Source organism: Chiloscyllium punctatum, chromosome 9 (assembly GCF_047496795.1).
Source record: "Chiloscyllium punctatum isolate Juve2018m chromosome 9, sChiPun1.3, whole genome shotgun sequence".
NCBI lineage: Eukaryota > Metazoa > Chordata > Chondrichthyes > Orectolobiformes > Hemiscylliidae > Chiloscyllium > Chiloscyllium punctatum.
The window spans coordinates 16,094,664-16,109,119 of NC_092747.1; the positions used below are offsets into that span (position 1 = coordinate 16,094,664).

Here is a 14,456-nt window from a genome sequence, read left to right on the forward strand (position 1 = left end):
ACTGACTCTCCAAAAGGCTTCTCATCCAGACCCACTATCCAATCTCTGCATTACTCGTGGCTAATCTACCCCGACTACACGTGCGTGGGCACAGTGGGCAATTTAACATGGTTAATCCCCCTGGCCTGCATATCTTTGGGCAGTGGGACGAAGCTAGAGTGCAAGGAGGAAACCCACGCAAACACGGGGAGAACGTACAAACTCCCACACAGACTGTTTCCAGAAGGTGAAATCAAATCCGGGTCCCTGACATTGTGAGGCAGCAGTGCTAACCACTGAACCTCTGTGCATAGTTGGTCAGGTGACGAGCAGAATAATGTCATCAGCCAGGGTTCAATTCCTGTTCCAACTGAGGGACAGTTTCAACTGCCTCTTACCCTGACAGTGGAAGGTAATGCCAAACCGCTCTGATAAAAGCTGCCACAAAACAGTTCAGGGCACAGCACACATGACAAGATTTATTTAGACTCCACATGGAAAAATTATAAAATCTAATACATTTTGCTACATTCTCTGAGTGGTTTTAACAAATGATGCAATAACTGGATGCATGATGGCTTTTTAACGGTTCTTGCTAAGTTACATATCACTTAGTGAAACTTGTATTTAGTGAATTGATTTTCAAATGAGTGCATGTCTCTTTTTATGGACGTTTTGCAAACTTTCTTACTCGTATTCTATCCTCCTTCAAAATGTGCCCTGGATTTTCTGATTATTTTTAGACCAGCTGCAATCCTTTTGCGTCAGTGGAATATCACCTCAATTAATGCAGTACAATAAAAGGAATTCCAGATTTTGACCTCTTGCTAAGGTGTCATGCCATGCATACTGCTCTTCCTGTGATCTTTCCAACTAGTTCTTAATTTATGAATCTTGTCCTTTAGCTTCGGTGGGATACTTGGTATCAGCCTAGTCTCAGATATAATACTGTGCTCTGGGAATTTATTCAACGTGTCTACTTTGGAATGAGATGTTAAACTCTCTTCCTCCTCTGAGATAATAAAAGGTCCGTGACACTGTTCAAAGGAGAGCAAGTGCTTCCCTGGTATTCAGCAACTCTGAATCTTCAACAGGCAATCTTGTTGTTTGTTTGATTGCTCTTTTTTGGATCTCACAGTGCTCAAGTTAGTTGTGTGTTTCTTAGATTTTTAAATTTTATTTATTAGATTCCTTAAGAGTGTGGAAACAGGCCCTTCGGCCGAACCAGTCCGCACTGACCCTCCGAAGTGTAACCCACCCGGGCCCATTTCCCTCTGACTAATGCACCTAACACAATGGACAATTTAGTATGGCCAATTCACCTGACCTGCACATCTTTGGACTGTGGGAGGAAACTGGAGCACCTGGAGGAAACCCATGCAGACACAGGAAGAATGTGAAAACTCCACACAGACAGTCACCCGAGGTTGGAATCGAACCTGGAATCCTGGTGCTGTGAGGCAGTAGTGCTAACCACTGAGCCACCGTGCCACCCCAGGCTACAATCAAAATCGCACTTAGAATTGTACAGCAACAAAGGAAACCATTCAGGCCATTATGCATTTGTCTCTTTGCATGAGCAATCCAGTTCACCTAATTTCCCCATCCTTTCTTCATAACCCTGTAAATTTACCCCCTCATGTTTCCCCTGTGATTAACACAGAAATGAAGGACTGAACCAGCTCCTTTTATGTTTAATACTCCTAAGTCTTTGTTTTTGAAAATTATTTTTAAGTCTGGTTTCTTGATCTTTTCAGGAAGTGCACAGAACCTGCTGTGTGGAAAAAAGCTAAGTTTTTTCATGGTCTTTTTTCAATTTTCTTATCCTTCATTGGTTTATAGACATCCTGCTGCTTTTTGAGGATCTTGCTAGTAGTAGAGACAAAAGAGAACCAGTGGATGTGGTATGTTTGGATTTGTAGAAGGTTTTTGATAAAGTTGCACACGTAAGGCTAGTTAGTAAAATCAGAGTACGTGGGATTGGAGTATACTAATATGGATTGTGAATTGGTTAACATACAGAAAACAAAGTGGACATCCTAAATAGATGATTAGTCTTTGGTCCACAACTGTCATGGTCTGTATATAAATGATTTGGAGGTGGGGACCAATTGTAATATTTCAGTGGTAGTATCATTAAACAGGTAATTTCCTGGGCACTCACTATGGCAAATGGTTCAATTTGAATTCAATTTTTAAAAATAGTCTGGAATTGAAATTTATAAAAATCATTGTTGATTGTCACAAATGTCCTTTAGGGAATACAACTGCAATCCTTGCCTGGTCTGGCCTGCATGTGACTCCATACCCACAGAAGTATGGTTGACTCTCAGCAGCCCTCTGGACAATTAGGGATAGCAATAAATGCTGGCCTACCAGTGATGACTTGGTGGTTATGGTGGTGACTGAAGAACATGATCTCAGCACAAAACCACTTATGACTGAGATGAGGGATTTCTTCACACATTGTGATGAATCTTTGGAATCCTCTAGTCCGGGGCTGTGGAAGATAAATCATTTAATAGATCAAGATAGAAATTGATAGGTTTCTTGAGACTAATGATATTAAGGGATATGGAAACAGCATACAAACAGATCAGCCATGATCCTAATTATGATAAGTAAGCTTGACAGGCTGAATGGCCTACTTCTAATCCATATGTTTATATGTATGTATGTAAGGGGAATGGGGTAGCATTGGGGTAATATTAGTGTGCCAGTATTCTGTATCTCAAGGTTAATGCTCCAGAGACATGAGTTCAAATTCAACCGTGACAGCTGAGGGAGATAAAATTCATTATTAATTGAAATGAAATGCTCACCTCATTAATAATGAAGATGAAATTACCTGATTAATGTAAAAATCGATCTGGGTGAAAGTTCTGGAAGTCCCTCCCTAAGGGCATGTGACAACCTACAACACATGGACTGCATGTTTCAAGAAGACAGCTCACCAGCATCTTCTCAAGCAACTCGTGATGGGCAAAAGAATGCTGACCAGCTGGCGATGCCCACGTACACAAGTGAATAAAAACAAAATATAGTTCAACAATGTAACTTAGAGAACAAATGCTGCTGTCATTACCCATCTGACCTACATGTGATTCTAACTGCTTCTTTAAGTGTTTTAGAAAGCATTTCATTCTGTGTACATTTAGAGATAGTCAGTAAATGCTGACCTTGTCAACGTCCTCTCATTCTAAGAATAAATTTGTAGAAATTTACCTTCGGGGCCCCTGGAGGTGGTCCTGCCAGGATCTGCCATTCCCAGTGAACAAAGACACTTGCAAACATGGAATATTGCTGTACTGTGAGACATTTGTTGAAGCTTTTTAATTTTCTTCTCCTGAAATGCATTCAAGTCTTGTGCTGTTTAGGCTTGGGGAGTCATTGGTTTCCATTGCTTGCTTTGTGGCAATGCCTTGGTCAATCAGAGTGGGTTGTGAATAAATCAGCATCCTTTTTCTGCTATAATGAAATTTGCTATTCTTGTGTTTGTCTTGATGTGTGCAAGACAAAAGCTTGTTTTTTTTCAGGTAAAATTTAAAGGTACTATGTGTTCTGGTATAACAGTTGCAGTTCCTCAGCAATCTCTCACGAGAGAAAATTGTGCTATGGAAAGCCACTGTAGAAGATTGCTATATTCGTTCAGTAGAGAGTTCACATTGTCCAAACAGTGTCCACGATTTGTCAACCGCATTATAGCCAATTCACATTGACGAGATGTGCATTATACCAGAACTACCAGGAAATAGATGCAGTATGTTAAAACTTTAATGGAATTGCACTATTAAACTTAAATTTAGCATGAAAATAAAATAGATTTTATCGAGGAAATTTTTCCACTTCCCTATCCTGTTTTAGTACTTTAACTTCAATTTATCTCTTTTCTAATGTAGTCTGTTCCACTTGATCCAACTTAATTCTCGAAATTTTTTAATTCAAATCTCCCTCTCCCTCACCCCTGCTTTAGAAATGGGAACAATTTTACTTGCAGTGGCTTCAAAGAATAGCTCTTCAGTCTATCAAATGGCCACAGCCTGCACATTGACCAGATTATTTCTTAGACGCAATGCTGATTTTTAGTTAGCTTTAGCATTAAAGTCAAATAGCCTTCAAAAGAATGTCTGCAGTAATTTGTTCATGTTATTTAAAGGGTTAGTTACAATTAACAGCACAGTAACCCGGCCTGGCCAGTCTGCTATTCAGTTGGAAAAATTGCCTATCCATATCTTAACTTCTCTGTCTTATCTGGCTCTGTAATCATTAATATTCTTGCCTAACAAAATGTTATTCAGGTGTTTTTTTTACAAAAACTCTGCTGTGTGAAAGCAGGCCATTCGGCCCATTGAGTCCACACCCACCTCCAAAGAGTATCACACCCAGACCCAATGCCCTACCCTCACCCTGTAACCCCACATTACCCATAGCTAACCCACCCAGCATGCACATCTTTGAACTGTGGGAGGAAACCGGAGCACCCGGAGGAGACCCACACAGACACAGGGAGAATGTGCAAACTCCACACAGACAGTCACCCAAGGGTGGAATCAAGCCCGGGTCCCTGGTGCTGTGAGGCAGTAGTGTTAACCTTTGAACAGGCCAATATGGTTCTCTATTCCAGCATATTCTTTTCAGTTAGCACTTGAAAAGAAATCTGCCTCATTCAGATAAATTTATTTTCGTCTAACTGCAAGAATAGTTCACCACTTATTTTGTGTGTGTTTTATAATCTCCCTCTAATTCTTTAAAATTAAAATTTAGCTTAAACTCAACAGCTTTTTGGGATCAGAGTTCCAGATCTGTACCAGCAGTTTAAAAAAAAAGTCACCCCTGAATGACTTAGATCTTATTTTAAGGTTATGGTCCGAGCAACTTGATCTTTATTATTTATCTGATCAGTTCCTTGTAATCGTTCTAAACATCTCAATTAGATCACTCATTAATATTCTGTTAGAGGGAATGTTAGTCTATTCTTTGTAACAGGTCTTTCTAATTTAACCTGTTTGACTAGTTTTGTTTTAATATGGTTTCCACCAGAGTTTTCTCATTTCTTCTTCTTCACACTGCAGGGTCTTAGGTTTGAAGTGGTGCCTTCCTGGTTTAATGAGACACTTGACAAATCTTCTTTTGAAATGCCATACAATTACGCAATAGAGACTGCAAAGGAAAAAGCCTTGGAGGTGGCAAAGAGGATGCACTTGGTATGCAATAAAACTTGATAAAATTATGAACCAAAAGATCTGCAGTTGCCCGTTTCTACTGCATCGTGATGCTAATGCAATTGTTTTGGTTTACAATGTGGCTGTGATATTTTTCCTGTAGGAAATTAGGTTTTGAGTACTTTAAAACAGATTGTTTACCTACATCTTCTAAGTAGGTAGAGGGATAAATTTAAAGCTAAGATGTTATGGTGAACATTCATAAAACACTGGTTTCAGTCTCAACCTTTGGGTTCTGTGTTATGGAAATGTGCATGTTGCTGTGCAGTGGATTGAAAATTCTGGTTAGAAGTCTAATCTTGAACAGTAAGGAAGAAACAAAAGAGAGCTCATTACTACCAACCGTAATGACTTTCTGACTAGGAAGTCAATAAATTCTTAGTTTTATTCAACCCTTTGTTACCATTCAGTTTTAAAAAAAGCAATTAAAATGTCTTCTCTTCTTATTTTTTATTAAAACATACGTGCAGCAAACTTTGTTTTAAAGTGCACACAATGAATCGGCACTCTTGATAAATCAGCAAAGATCACATACTTCAAATACCTGTAATTTACTGTATTATTCTGTCCAGTTATTGATAGAGTTTTTAACATTTATTTGCCTCAATGTAAATATACTTGTTCAATGAAACGGACACGTGAAATCTCAACAGTTGATTTAATTTCTGATTTCCTGCAATGTCCAGAAAGTTAGTTCAGGAAGTGAGTGAGCAGGCTCTCTGCTGCTAAGTTTTATTTAAGGCAAAATTTCATTATTGTTTCAGTGATTTAAGCTGTAAATAAAGTATAACAATGATACGTATACACTTTGCATTATATCTCTGTTACATAATCTGTGTTTTTACATTGATTATTTGGGTCTGTTGGTTATCCAGAATATTTGATCAACAGACACACTCCTGGTCCCTTAGGTATCAGTAAATAAAAAGTTTTCTGTACCTACAAACTGCTGAAAGTACAGTTTGAATCAACTGATCAGAAAAATGGCACTAAGAGAATTTGAATTTTTCTTCTCTAACAGAAACACTTCAGGACTCCAGATATCGTCATTGGAGCAGACACTATTGTGGTAAGCAAAAGTAGAGTGTAGAATTTAAAGATGAACTCTTGATTTTTCCATTTGAATTCTTACTTTGAATTTTAAAGTTAATATGTATGCCAAGAAATTGTGTATAGAAAATCACTATTCTCCTTATTGGTTTCAAGGAATTGTTACCTAAATGTGAAACACTGCAGAAAATTAAAGTTAAGTATAATGATGTACGAACTCACAGGATTCATCATATCCTGTTAGTGTTGCTGATGTCCATTTGAGAAGGAAATCTCTTGCTTTTATCTAGTCTGTACTATCTAGGACTCCAGTCTCACAGCAGTGTGACTGATTCTTAACTGCCCCCTGAAATATCCCCAAACAAGCAGTTCAAGGGCAGTTTGGGATGAGCTTCAACTTCTGGCCCTGTCAGCTATGTCCACATCCCATGAAAGAGCAAAGGATAATAGAATTTGACCAGCTACTCTGTCAGGGGAGCAGTTAAAACTGATTGCTCCAAATGCAGCAGTAAGCTATTCCTAGAAGATGCAAGGTTTCAGATTTTTTTCTGATTCGTATGTTCGTACAAAGAGAGCATTCATACAGTCAAAAATGTTGCTCCCTTGCAGTGGTGTTAGAACATAGAAAAATACAGCGCAGTACAGGCCCTTTGGCCCTCGATGTTGCGCTGATCCAAGCCCACCTAACCTCCACTAGCCCACTATCCTCCATATGCCTATCCAATGCCCGTTTAAATGCCCATAAAGAGGGAGAGTCCACCACTGCTCCTGGCAGGGCATTCCATGAACTCACGACTCGCTGAGTAAAGAATCTACCCCTAACATCTGTCCTATACCTACCACCCCTTAGTTTAAAGCTATGCTCCCTCGTAATAGCTGACTCCATACGTGGAAAAAGGTTCTCATGGTCAACCCAATCTAAACCCCTAATCATCTTGTACACCTCTGTCAAGTCACCCCTAAACCTTCCTTTCTCCAATGAAAACAGCCCCAAGTGCCTCAGTCTTTCCTCATACCATCTTCCTACCATACCAGGCAACATCCGGTAAACCTCCTCTGCACCCGTTCCAGTGCCTCCACATCCTTCCTATAGTTTGGCGACCAAAACTGCACACAATACTCCAGATGTGGCCGCACCAGAGTCTTATACAACTGCAACATGACCTCAGGACTCCGGAACTCAATTCCTCTACCAATAAAAGCCAGTACGCCATATGCCTTCTTCACCGCACTATTTACCTGGGTGGCAACTTTCAGAGATCTGTGTACATGGACACCAAGATCCCTCTGCTCATCCACACTACCAAGTATCCGACCATTAGCCCAGTACCCCATCTTTTTGTTACTCATACCAAAGTGAATCACCTCACACTTACCCACATTGAACTCCATTTGCCACCTTTCTGCCCAGCTCTGCAGCTTATCTATATCCCGCTGTAACCTCCCACATCCTTCCTCACTGTCAACAACTCCACTGACTTTTGTATCATCCGCAAACTTGCTCACCCAACCTTCTAGCCCCTCCTCCAGGGGTTATAAAAATGACAAACAGCAATGGTCCCAAAACAGATCCTTGCGGAACACCGCTAGTAACTGCACTCCAAGATGAAACTTTACCATCAACTACTACCCTCTTGTCTTCTTCCAGCCAGCCAATTCCTAATCCAAACCTCCAATTCACCCTCAATGCCATACCTCCGTATTTTTTGCAGTAGCCTACCATGGGGAACCTTATCAAACGCCTTACTAAAATCCATATACACCACATCTACCGCTTTACCCTCGTCCACCTTCTTAGTCACCTTCTCAAAGAATTCAATAAGGTTTGTGAGGCACGATCTGCCCTTCACAAAACCATGATGACTATCCTTGATCACATTATTCCTATCCAGATGTTTATAAATCTATCCCTTACAATTCTCTCCAAGACTTTGCCCACAACAGAAGTGAGGCTCACCGGCCTATAGTTACTAGGGTTATCCCTACTCCCCTTCTTGAACAAGGGAACCACATTTGCTATCCTCCAGTCTTCTGGCACTATTCCTGTTGACAACAAGGACATAAAAATCAAGGCCAATGGCTCTGCAATCTCCTCCCTTGCTTCCCAGAGAATCCTAGGTGTTCTTGAGAATGTCCTGATCAGTGTAAGATGAAAAGCTTGAAGAAAGTGTCTTTTTTCCAGAAATTCTGTATTACCAAACAACTCTTAAAAGTACAAAGTATTCATCTTTCAGAAGTATGTTTAAAAATGTGACAGTTTAAATGAAAATTAACTAGTTTAGGGGCAAAGTACAAATGTGATAGCCATCTGTCATCACAGTGAAAGTTTAATATTTTCAAATGAGTATCAGCAAGCACAGCAAATTATGTCTGATTGGTTATTGTTCAGGTTAATAACTTTGGCAGAATGTAAATCAAGCAAAGTACTGTATAAAAATTAGCCAAAAATTCTCAAAAGTTGAAAATTGGACATAAAAAGTAATATTACTGAAAATATACAGCAGTATAGCCTACATTTGTAAAGAGAAATATATCCTGCTTTGACCTTTTACAAATATTGAAACAAAGAAGATAGGAGCAGGATTGACCATTTGGCCATTCGAGCCTGCTCTGTCCTTGAACATGATCATAGCTAATCATCCAATTTAGTGTCACGTTACCACTTTGTCCACATACCTTCAGATTTTAGTGAAAGCATTCAATGTTTTGTCCACAAACGCTTTCTGTGGAAGAGAGTTGTACAGGCTCAGCATACTCTGGTGAACGAATTTCTCCTTACCTCTGTTTTAAGTGGCCTGTCCTTAGAATACTTAGAACTTAGAATACCTACAGTGTGGAAACAGGCCCTTTGGCCCAACAAGTCTACACCAACTCTCCGAAGAGCAACCCACCCAGACCCATTCCCCTACACTATTTACCTATATTTACCCCTGACTAATGCACGTAACCTACACATCCCTGAACACTATGGGCAATTTAGCATGGCTAATTCACCTAACCTGCACATCTTTGGATTGTGGGAGGAAACAGGAGCACCCAGAGGAAACCATTCAGATGTGGAGAGAATGTGCAAACTCCACACAGACAGTCACCTGAGCTTGGAATTGAACCCAGTCCCTGGCCCTGTGAGGCAGCAGTGCTAACCACTGCACCTGTCCTATATCCTTAAACTGTGGCCCTGGGTTATAGATTCCCTGTTCACCAGGAATACCCTTTCTTTATTTCCCCTGTCTAGTTCTTTTAAAATGTTATAGGTTTCTGTGTGATTTCCCCTCATTCTTCAATACTAAGTGATTGTAATTCTCACTGATCCTTTCTCTTTACATGTCTATTCTACCAACCTTGAAATCAGTTTGATCTACCTTTGTTACACTTGTTCCATAATCAGAACATCACCTCAGATAAAAAGACCAACATTGCACACAGAACTCCTGGTGTGGTTTTCCAAAGTACTATACAATTGCAGGAAGACACCTTTGCTCCTGTACTCAAAGCTTCTCACTATGAAGGCTGTCACACTGTTTGCTTTCTTCAACTGTTTGTTGCACCTGAATGCTTGTTTGCTGGTGCATGAGGACACCCAGCTATTGCGTAACCCCAGACTTTCTTGGTTCAGATAATAATCTGCCTTCCTGTTTTTGCTATCAAAGTGCATAACCTCACATTACACTTCATCTGCCCACTCACTCAACTTGTCCAAATTGCACTGAAGCATAGTTCACCATCCCACCCAACTTTGTGTCACCTGCACATTTAGTTTCTTTATCTAAGTCGTTAATGTATAGTGTGAATATCTCAGGTTCAAGCACTGAACCCTGCAGTACCCCACTAGAAATTGCCTGTTGTTGGAAAGTGACCCATTTATTCCTTGTCTTTCCTGTCCACCAACCAGTTCTCCTGCCATCTCAGTACAACTAGCCTTATTACCATGTGCTTTAATTTTACATACCAGTCTCAGTGTTTGATAAGGTCCCAAATATCTGAAGGTCCATGTTAAACTGCATCCATTGACTCCCCCTTATCAACTTTACATGTTACATCCTCAAAATTTCAGTAGATTTGTTAAACATGATTTCTATTTCATAAATCCATGCTTACTCTGACCCTGGAAGAAGTGAGGACTGCAGATGCTGGAGATCAGGATCAAGAGTGTGGTGCTGGAGAATTGATGTTTCAGTTGTAAGCCCATCATCAGCCCTTTCTGATGAAGGGCTTATGCCTGAAACATCGATTCTGCTGCACCTCACACGCTGCTTTACTCTGACCCTGTCACCTTTTCAAGTGCTCTGCTATTAAATCTTTTAAAATGAACTCTTAATATTTTCTCCAATATCAACATCAGGCTAACTCATTTATAATTCTGTTTTCACTCTACATCTTCAAATAGTGGGATTACATTAGCTATCCTGCAATGCATAGGAGCTGTTCCAGACTTTACAGAACCTAGAAGAATGATCACCAATGCCTACACTATTTCTAAGGCCACTTCCTTTAGTCATTTGAGATGTAGATTGTCAGGCTCTGAGGATTTATGGGCCTTTAATCCCATCAATATCCCCAAAACCATTTCTTGACTATTATTAATTTATCTCTGTTCCACCCTCTCACTAGACCCTTCCTTGCCCAACATTTTTGGAATGTTGCTTGTCTTTCTTTATGAAAGTAGAACCAAAATATGTGTTTATTTGATCTGCCTTCTCTTTGCTGCCCTTTGTAATGTAACTTATTTCTGATTGTAAGGGACCTACTTTTGTGCTAATTTTTTTTATTTAAATAAATGACAAGCAAACTGCTCTTTAAGATAACTTACTTGTTGTTATTTTCAGGAGTTAGTGGACAAATATTGAAAAAGAGGCAAATGCGAGATTATCTGTGGAGGGCAGGCCAGACCTACTAATTTTGGATTACCCTCCTATATTATAAATCTCCTTTGCCCTGTGTATCCCTGTGTATTTTCGTTGGTGGTAGATGTATTTCTTAGCTTGTATGCCTTTGCTTAGGGAATAATTATAATTTTTGAATTAAGGTTTTCACACAATTATACGCATAGTTTTTGTTTTTGAATTATTCAAGCTTTTTAATATATAAGCATCATTGAAATCCTTATTTTCTATTCTGAAAAATTATTCCCTGTAAGTTTCTAAATCATGATTTTTGCTTTTGAGTTGTCATTTAGAAACTAGGAGCTTAATTGTTCAGAATATGAATGCTTTAATCTTCCTACCATGAAATGGCAAAATAATCAGGTAACTTTGGCATGAAAGGGGGCTGGATCCAATTGTGATATTTCCCTATTTTAATTTTGCCCCTTCCAAGAGCAAGCTGAATTATAAACACAAGTCATACAGTGTGGGCTTGGGATTTCTGGGCCATAGAACTGTCTCATTGAGATGTTCTAGGACAATCAAGGGAGTTGTTAGGTACGTTGTAGAGAAACAGTTTCTTCTTGGGGGAATGTCCAGAACAAAGGGAATGTTACCTCAGTAGCTAGACTATTCAAAGACCTAGCTGTTTGCATAAAAGTTAATGACAATCTGGCATTGTTTCTTGCACATTATACCCTGCCTCTTCCTGCATCACACCCTCAAAGCCCTCCCCAAGAAAACCTGTTGATGCTAGGTCAATGGAATATTTGAAAACCGAGATTGTATGTTTTTTTCAGTCGAGTGTTTTAAGACCATTGAGACCAAGGTGAAGAGAAAGTTAACTTCTGGATCAACCGTCATCTAATTGCATAGTGGTTCAGGCTTAAGATGATTGAACGACCTTCTCTTCTTTCATTGTGCTTAAAGTTTTAAATGTGATAACATGCCTAATGGCAGTTCTTTTGAGTATCAGCAAGCTGCTCAATTGTACGAGGAGGAACTTCACTAGTCCTCATGTATCCTTACCCAACAAACAGCTTCCCCTCCTTACCACATTGACCTCGCTTCACAAGCAACAGTACAAACTAAAGTTTTCAAGTGCATAGTTATGGTATAAACAGTTCTCTTGAAGCTGTGAATTATTGATTAATATAGAGGTTACTTTATCAGATATCTTATAATTATTTTCCATTTTTCAGTCCATTGACGGTGACATTCTCGAGAAGCCTGTAGATAAACAACATGCACACGCAATGCTATCAAGGTTTGTTATTTCTCTTCACCCACATCTGACTGAATAGCCCACTTATGTAACGCTTGGAAGAAACTTTCTAAGGTGCTTCACAGATCCTTTGTTAGGAATTGATCTAAACTTCATCTGGGTGAAAATTGGGGAAGGGTTTGCTGAAAGACATAGTAGTAAGGGTGGAGGCGAGGTGCAGGGTGTTGGGCAGGGAATACCAGGCTTAAGGCTAGATACTGAAAAGGTCAGAGTTACAGGGGAGGTAGGAAGGAGCAAGTCTGTGAATGGATTTAAAGGATCAGTATTCTAATATAGGAAGTGGGAACCAAAATAGATCAACAACTACGATAGGAACTTAATGCTGTCTAAGATCCAGATAGTTATGGATAAGCTGTCCCCACTTGAGTTTGCAGCACAGAACATTTGGAAAAATTGTGTAAGATGTTGACAAAATAAAGTCTGAATGAAATTTTCAGAAGAAGGTGGACTGAATTTGAATGGGGTGTGTTAATTTGTCTGGGACATTAATTAGGCTTGAGGGATATGTGATTCAAGGTCAGATTCAAATTGAACGTGAGAAATAGGTGCTTTTTTTTAACCTGCTTCACCACTGAACAAGATGTCAGATCTCCTGTCTGAAATACTCCTTCTCCAGTATCTTCACATCCCTTGGTACCCAGAAATTTATCAATTTTTGCCTCGAATATACTCGGCAACTCAAGACTGAAGATTCACAATTCTTTGGGTGAAGTGATTTCTCCTCACTGGAGCCCAAATGGCTTTAGAACATAGAACAGTACACCACAGTACACTTTTCCTGCTCTCATTTGAAACCTGTGCTCTCTCGGAATTGATATTTGCACCATAGGAAAGAGATGCCGACTATTTACCCATATCCACGCGTTTCGTAATTTTATATATTTTTATGAGATCACCCTTCAGCCGCCACTATATCTTTGATCACATGTTCCTCATTCCCCAATCAGGCAAATATTCTCTCAGCTTTCTCTACTCTGTTGAACACCTAAAGAATTTTATGTTTCATTTCGATAACAACTCATTTGTTTAAACTGCAGAGAATGTAGAGTAAATCTACTCAATCTCTTCTCATTATATAATATCTTCATTCCAAGAAACAATCTAGTGAACCTTTGTTGCAACCACTTTAGGATAAGCATGGTTTTCCTGAGCTACAGAGACCAATATTATAGATAGTAGACCAGGTACGGCCTCACAGGGGTCTTTTTAATTGTCGTAAGATTTCATTCCTCTTGTACTCAATCCATTTCCAATATAGAAAATCATTTAATTTTCTAATTTCTAAGCAGATAAAGTGTGACATGGGAAAAAGCACAGCAGGTCAGGCAGCATCGGAGGAGCAGGAGAGTCAACATTTCGGGCAGGGAGAAGACTCCTGCCCGAAACGTCAATTCTCCTGCTCCTCAGATGCTGCCTGACCTACTGTGTCTTTTCCCATGCCACAGTCTATCTACTCTAACTCTGCAGCATCTACAGTCCTCATTATCGCCTCATTACTTTATACGTACCAGGTTAGCAGGTCCTTCTGAATTTAATTTTTTTCCCTAGTGTCTTTTTTTTTTAATTTTTCTACCAGGGCAGATAGTTTTATACTTAGAACATTGTATTCCATTTGCCATGTTCTTGTCCATTCTCCCAACTTGTGTTTACACCTCTTTGCATCCACTTTACCACTTACTCTTCCAACAGTGTATCATCATCAAACTTTGATATGTTACGCTCAGACCCCTCAACTGCATTGAAGGCAGATAAGAGAAGGTTCACTAAGTTAATTCCAGAGATAAAAGATTTGTCTTATGAAGAAAGATTGAGCAGTTAAGGTCTATACTTGTTAATTATGGAGAATTAGGGGAGATCTAATTGATGTGGAAAGGATGCTGAAGGGGATTGACGGAGTAGATACAAGGCAAATGCTTCTTCTTGAGGAGTGATCTTGAATAAGAGGTCATAGTTTTAGGCTGAAAGGGTAGCAGGTTTCAAATAATTGAGGAGGAATGACTTCTCTCAAAGGGTTGTGTATCTGGAATTCACTAATCTAGAGTGTATGGGGGCACTCAA

General features: G+C 39.5%; 1 protein-coding gene across 2 annotated transcripts in view; it reads left to right on the forward strand.

Moving 5' to 3' along the window:
- asmtl (acetylserotonin O-methyltransferase-like) overlaps nt 1–14,456 on the forward strand; it is a 54,999-nt gene that overhangs the window by 13,287 nt on the left and 27,256 nt on the right. For both annotated transcript variants that reach the window (XM_072576915.1, XM_072576916.1), the window contains 3 exons: nt 5,052–5,183; nt 6,223–6,270; nt 12,316–12,380. In XM_072576915.1, coding sequence (XP_072433016.1) covers nt 5,052–5,183; nt 6,223–6,270; nt 12,316–12,380 — 245 coding nt within the window. The remainder of the gene's footprint in view (nt 1–5,051; nt 5,184–6,222; nt 6,271–12,315; nt 12,381–14,456) is intronic.